The sequence below is a fragment of the Carassius auratus genome, chromosome 42 (genome assembly GCF_003368295.1).
Source record: "Carassius auratus strain Wakin chromosome 42, ASM336829v1, whole genome shotgun sequence".
Classification (NCBI taxonomy): Eukaryota; Metazoa; Chordata; class Actinopteri; order Cypriniformes; family Cyprinidae; genus Carassius; species Carassius auratus.
Genome location: NC_039284.1, coordinates 3608674 through 3615337, shown reverse-complemented (window position 1 = coordinate 3615337; position 6664 = coordinate 3608674). Strand labels below are relative to the sequence as shown.

General features: G+C 37.7%; 1 protein-coding gene across 1 annotated transcript; it reads left to right on the top strand.

The window, feature by feature from the left end:
• The first annotated feature begins 1185 nt into the window (after nucleotides 1–1185).
• On the top strand, nucleotides 1186–4388 carry olfm4.2 (olfactomedin 4, tandem duplicate 2). Its single transcript, XM_026229185.1, has 5 exons — nucleotides 1186–1316; nucleotides 1425–1592; nucleotides 2232–2444; nucleotides 2521–2665; nucleotides 3504–4388. The coding sequence occupies exons 1-5, from the start codon at nucleotides 1263–1265 to the stop codon at nucleotides 4307–4309; spliced, it is 1386 nt and encodes a 461-aa protein (XP_026084970.1). The 5' UTR covers nucleotides 1186–1262; the 3' UTR covers nucleotides 4310–4388.
• The last annotated feature ends 2276 nt before the right edge of the window (nucleotides 4389–6664 follow it).

Here is a 6664-nt window from a genome sequence, read left to right as displayed (position 1 = left end):
TTCTTCTTCTTCTTCTGTCCTAAAAGTGTCTGGCTAGTCAAAACAGTAATTACTGGTAACACCAAATTTGGCAGGATGGTCCCTAATCTCCCCCACCACAGGTGCACACACATCTCCATCAGAGGTGGTGCTATAATAAGTACAGAAGTACAAAACATTACAGGTCACAATCAAAATGCTTTGTCCCATTATATTCTGCATGTATCTCGGATTGTTGCCATGTATAAAATGATTCAACAACCTATTTTTTTGAGTTTTTTTTTAATAATAATAATAATAATAATAAATAAATAAAAAAAAAATATATATATATATATATATATATATATATATATATATATATATATATATATATATATATATATATATATATATATATATAAAGAGAGAGAGAGAGAGAGAGAGAGAGAGAGAGATAGCAAAGTTTAGCCACTTGTTGGCACTATAAGAGGAAAAATAAAATCATAAAAATTGCTATATCTAAACTATTTATGATCACATCAATACCTGAAAATTATATATGGAGACCTTTAATAAGCATTTTGTTACCTGTCATTTATTTCAAATATCTATATCCACGACAAAATGTGTGTGCATGTTTGTGTGTGTGTGAAAGAGCATGATTAATATGGTTAATATATTTATTTTACAATTCCATTTGTTTGTGTGTGTGTGTGTGTGTGTGTGTGAGAGAGAGAGAGAGAGAGAGCATATTCTCCATCGCTGATATGTTCCGGTATCAGCCGTGCATTTGGGGTTGGCTTAGACCCCAACAGCATCCATGTCGTAAAGGCCTTAAAGCGCCTGAACCACAGTAATACATTTTGTTTTTTACTGAAAATGTCTTGTGGGTGAGTGCACTGTCAGTTGAAACACTCCAAAGAGTTTAATGCATTAGTTTTGCATGGACAGGTGACTGGATGGACAGAGAGATGGATAGAAGTGTAGAACACACCAGCAGCTCAGTCATGGCAAGTTTTTTTTTTTTTTAATACTTCACGTAATACCTTTAACAGGTTTTTTAAACAACGTTCCCTCTCAGGTCGATTGTGAATTTGCGTGTTATAATAATTCACCATCTCATGTTGTCCACCAATAAAATGTCTTAAGCAAACATGAACTGTGTGCATAAGCTACATCATCATACATTTGTTGGATTTCAACCACAATACAGATGAGAAACAGACATGTGCTGCAGATTAGTACTGATAACATGTTGTATATAAGGCTGTAGCTGAGAAAGAGAAACATGATTCAAAAAGATGGATCTCCTGCTGCTTGTACTGCTTCTTGTGGCTCCTGCTCACTCCTGGCTGGTAAGAGTCCTTCTGACCCTCATTGCTCTCAGTTTTGATTCAATGCTGAATGGTCTCAGGCATAAAAAAGAATTCAGCTATAATGCTGTTTTTCTTCCTGTTGTCCAGTCCCTAGAAGACTGGGGCTCTGGCAGTGTGGAAGGCTCCGTCGGGGAGTTTGGACAGTGTGTCTGTTACGTGTTCCTGCCTGATACTTCATTCCCAGCAGACCGTGTGGAGCAGATGCAGACCACCTCGAATCAACTGTCTGTAGAGGTCAAGCTCCAGATCATCAAGGTATAGTATGTTCATACAGTCCAGATTAACCGTTTTGCTCAGGATGCCAATTTTATATTGACTCGAATCCCTGAACCATGAAGGATTAAAATTTTTGTTAATATTTTAGTGATTCAGATTTTTTTAATCCCTTTCAGTACATTAGGCTATTTAGTTTTTGATTTGTATTATTTCATTTTTTATTATTTTAGCACAATTAATATTTTTGTAATGAGCAGAAGTGTGATTCAAGTCTTTTTCATATTTTTGGTGCCTAAATGCCTGTGGGTTTTTTAATTGCACAGACTATGTTCATCCTCATCGTGTTTTTTGTTCGTTTGTTTTCTGATCCTGTGTTGTTGATGGTTTTGATTGCATCACATTTTCTGTCCATGCTCATCTGTCTGATTTAACAACATGATTTTGTGATTGGACAAATGACCTTTGACATATTCTCCTTCTCATTGTTAGAAGTCAATTAAATGTATGCATTTTGCTGTTGCAATACATGATTACAGTACATGGTTACTTTTATTATTCAGATTTGTGGCAGTCTGAGATGTTTTTTTGTCGCAACCCACCAGCAGAGAAGCACTGGTCTATATTATCACCTTTTTCTCATTTGCTGTAATTCTTATCATTTCTTTTTCACATGCTCAGATCAGTAGTTTGAAGGTTCAGCTGGAAGTTCTTCTCGGCAGTCTCTCCAACCTGACAACTCGTGTGGAGAGTCTGGAGAGCGGACCGGACAAGTACATCAAACTGGAGTTTGAGCTGCTCCGCATTGAGCTCAGAGAGTTTGAGGCTCTGGTCACACAACTGAAAGCATCTCTGAACTCATCTTCACCGGCCTTCGAGAGTCTCTACATTGAGGTGAAGCTTCCTTCACTTACACAAAACATCATGCCATTGTAGTATTTGCCTGGGTCTAATTTGTTTTCTTTGTAAGATTCGCAATATGAGTTTAATCGTTGACCAACTGGAGAGCTACGACCGCAGCAATTTAGAAGTGATTCGCATCGAGTTCGCCAAACTTCAGAGGAAACTGGAGAAATGCCAAGATGATAAGGATGACTTCTCTAATGCAGAAATAGGTGAGAAATAGGTGGACTAACACTCATTTTCAGTGAATGTTAAGATTAATTTTTTTTACTTAAGTTTACATTGTGCATAAAGAGACAAACATAATTCTGAAAATGTAGTTTAATAAAATTTTAAGTATTGCACACATATACGAATTATAACAGATAAATATTCTAGAATAGGGGCTGTTTGTTATCTCAGGCTCTTGTAAATAAATAATTCAGGTCACAGGCTTTTAAGTCATAGATTAAATAGCTTTTATTACTCTTCTAAAAAAAAATGAGTGTAGTCAGATTATGTAACGTTAATACTGAAATGTTACTGACTCCAAGTTCCCATTACCACTGAAATCCTGGAAATCTGAATTTTTCTAGTGAAATATGAAAGCATTCCTCTTACTTTATGTATTCCAGGTAGCCTGTATCTACATATGTATATTGTATGTTTCCTTACTTTATACAAGAAGAAGGAAAAAAATGAAAGTAGCCTAGTTTTTGTTCTTCTTTTGTATTATAATGTACCTTTATGTGTTACAAAATGTGAAAAAAAAGTTCATGTGATTAAATGGATTAAATTTAAAACGTCTTTAAGGATTTGTTTCTTACAAACATGCAGTTAGTTTGTGAAATTACACTTAACTAAAAAACTAAAACTTCAAAGGGGACTTTTCAGAAGTCTACTGCTGTACATATTATTAGAATATCAATAGTAGTGTATATAACAATTTTATGTAACACAATCGTCCATTGCCCTCTATACGGTATAAAAATGTTGCACAAACAAATTTTAAATTAACTTTTATTTTTAACTTTATTTTTAGAATTCACTGTTTTCAATGATTTCTCCTAGGGTCTTGTAAGCATGGAGGTATTCTCAGATTGGGAAAGCCTGTCGTCAGCCAGCTGAATGCAGATCTGAGTGCAGGTTATAGTTATGGAGGATGGGGCAAAGACTCAAATCCCCTGCCTGGTTCTGAAAACATGTACTGGTACTCCGGCTCTAGCAACACTCTGGTCAGCAGAATCACACAGTACTCTGACTACTACAAACTGATCATGAGACAGGGCTATAAGACACATGAGCTTTATGCCCAAAATAGATATGATTGGCGAGGCACTGGAAACAACTACATTGTGCGGGAAAACACCCTGTACTATCAGTTCAGAAGCCCTTTTGCTATGGGAAAGCTCAACATGACTAGTGTAAAACTTGAGTACAAGGTGATTCCTACGGCCAGTGCCCAATTCTCATATCATTACTCAGCCAACCAGAACCTGGACTTTGCAGCCGATGAGTCCGGCCTGTGGGTAACCTACGCCACGGACGGATCGAAGGGTAAACTGGTTTTAGGGAAGATCAATGAAGTGTCATTTGAAGTAGAGGAGGTTTGGCAGACCAGTATTTTTAAACCATCTGTAGGAAACACTTTCATGATATGTGGGGTTCTGTATGCCACAAGGTCGGTAGACACTAAAACTGAGGAGATCTTTTACACCTATGACACCAATAAAAATGAGGAAAGCTACATTAGCATTCCCTTTGAGAAGTTCCAGGACTTTTACATGTATCTGGACTACAATCCCACTGATCAGAGGCTTTACATGTTCAACAACGGTTACTATGTCTATTACAATGTCAAGTTCAAGGTTGCTTAGATGAACTTCTGCTTTCAAAATGACTTGTAATCCATTTCATGTGGAAATGCAAATACTACAATAAAATGATACACAAGCATAATTTCTTGCATGTTATAATCTTATGTGTCATAGTGTTTCAGGTTTATGAAGAATATAAACTTTAAATAATAAAACATTTAGTCAAAATGTTTTCCAAAAAATGTACAATACCATGATGACATAAAATAATTGTACACATAATATTGAATTCAGTTTTAATATTTTATGAGCTTATCAAACACAGAGTCTCCACAAAGAAAACTGTAACCCATCAGGCAGCTCAAGCTGTATCATGCATGACCACGTTCCGGTGTGCCCAAGATGGCCTTTGAGTGAGCATGATTTATTGGTGCCGCGTGCTCTCCTGTCAATTGTCTAACCCTCCCCATTTTGTTACCTGATTATTGGATATTTGCCTCACCTGCCTTCCCTCATTACCTTCTATCTTTGTTCTCCTATCTATTCCCCTTGTGTTTTCTATCATGTGCTGGTCCATTGTTCTGGGTTCTCGTTTTGTTTCAGTTTAGCTAAGCCCTGTTCTGTTCTGTCTTCCCTACCTACCACAGGTCTTTTGTATTTTGTATAGCCATGTTGACTGTTATCTGGGCTTTGTTTTAGTTCGGTGCCTTGCCCAAGGGCACCTCAATCATGGTATTATCGGCCCAAGACTTAAACCCTCTAACCACTAGGCCACGACTTCCCCAAAGTGGATACATTGCGAGGATGGATACGTTTGTTTTCAAATGTGAGCATTAGATTCAGGAAAACTCTGTTTCATTGCGTTAACCATGCATTTGCTGAGCTACTGTAGAGCAAACAGCACAGGGTTCTGCACAGGCTCTCTGTATGGGATGATGAGGCAGATGGGTGCACTCAGACAAGGATAACCACCATCCCCAAGAATGGACTTATACTGCCAGAATACACAGGGCTGTTCCACAGCACCCTGGCATCATGCAGAGACTCAGGATATCCCACAAATATGTCAATAAAATTCCCCCAGTGATCAGTGATTGCTTGAAGTTGAATGGAGTTAAACAGTTTCATGTTGTAGTAACAGTGGGAGTTATTTGCTGGAGGTTTCAATAGAGAACCTTCTGTTGTTAAAATAGGATTGAAAACATTTGACCGCATTACCCTGAATGTCCACCTAGTGCTCCAAACAGGAAATCAAAACAGAGTGGTCAACTGTATCAAATGTTGCCTTCAGATCTAACAGCACTAACACAGCAGATCTGGCAGCATCAAGAGTGAGTAAAATATCATTAAGAACTTTAACCAGAATGGCTTTTCCTAAAAACCCAATTGGGACACTTGGGACACTTTAAAAAGTGGATGTACAATGGAGTGCTTCATGTCATCTGGAACCATTGCCATAGCTGTTTATAATCTTAAGAACAGTAGGCCAAATCACCTCAAATATATGTGTAAAAAAATCTAGGAGGAAGAATATCGTAGGAAGATCCAGAGGGTTTAAGCTGTCTTACAATGTCTTGTAGATCAGGCAGAGTTACAGGCTCAAACTGACTCAAGGTGCTGGAAAAGAGTGGAGGGACAGATGGATCCTGAAAAGGAGAGGGAAAATCTAGCCTACAATCTTGTCCACAAAAAAAGGGAGAAATTTGTCACACAGCCAACTAAAGGATTAATAGCCGCATTAATAGTGTAAAAAAAAAGAAAAGTGCTCTTGAATCGTAAAAGTTATTTTCAATCAAACCTGAAAGGTACTTAAACTTTGTTGTTTTCACCATGTTCTGATATTGTATCAGACTGTCCCTTAATATTTCATAAGAAACTTGAAGCTTATCTTTTTTCCACTTTCTTTTGGCCCTTCTACAGCCCTGTCAAAGAGCATAAGCATCCTCACTGAGCCAGGGTTCAGCCATTGGTTTGTGTTGCTTGGCATTTTTAGGAACCAGAGAGTTTAAAATATTAGCAGAGATAGTATTCAAATAATTTAGATAGTCTGCATCACTCCAATCATAACAAACAAACTAAGTCCGATGAATGGGAGACCTCCCAACAGCTGAAAACTCAGTGCAAGCAGTTGTTGTGATCATACGTGACCAACAAACAGCCCTATTAGGTCAAGTAATGTTAACATTTGTCAGGACACTGAATGTAATCAGCTCGTGATCTGAAATAGCATGGTCATCTATTGCAAAATCATGTACTAACAAACAATGAGAAAGCACTAAATCAAGGGTATGACCATGTACTGTATGAGCATCCAACATCAATAGTTCTGTTTAAAAACACATTAAAACAAACAGACGTGTAAACAGGGCCGTAGCTGGGGTTAGCGGGGCCCCAGTGCAGGTTGTACCCAGAGGA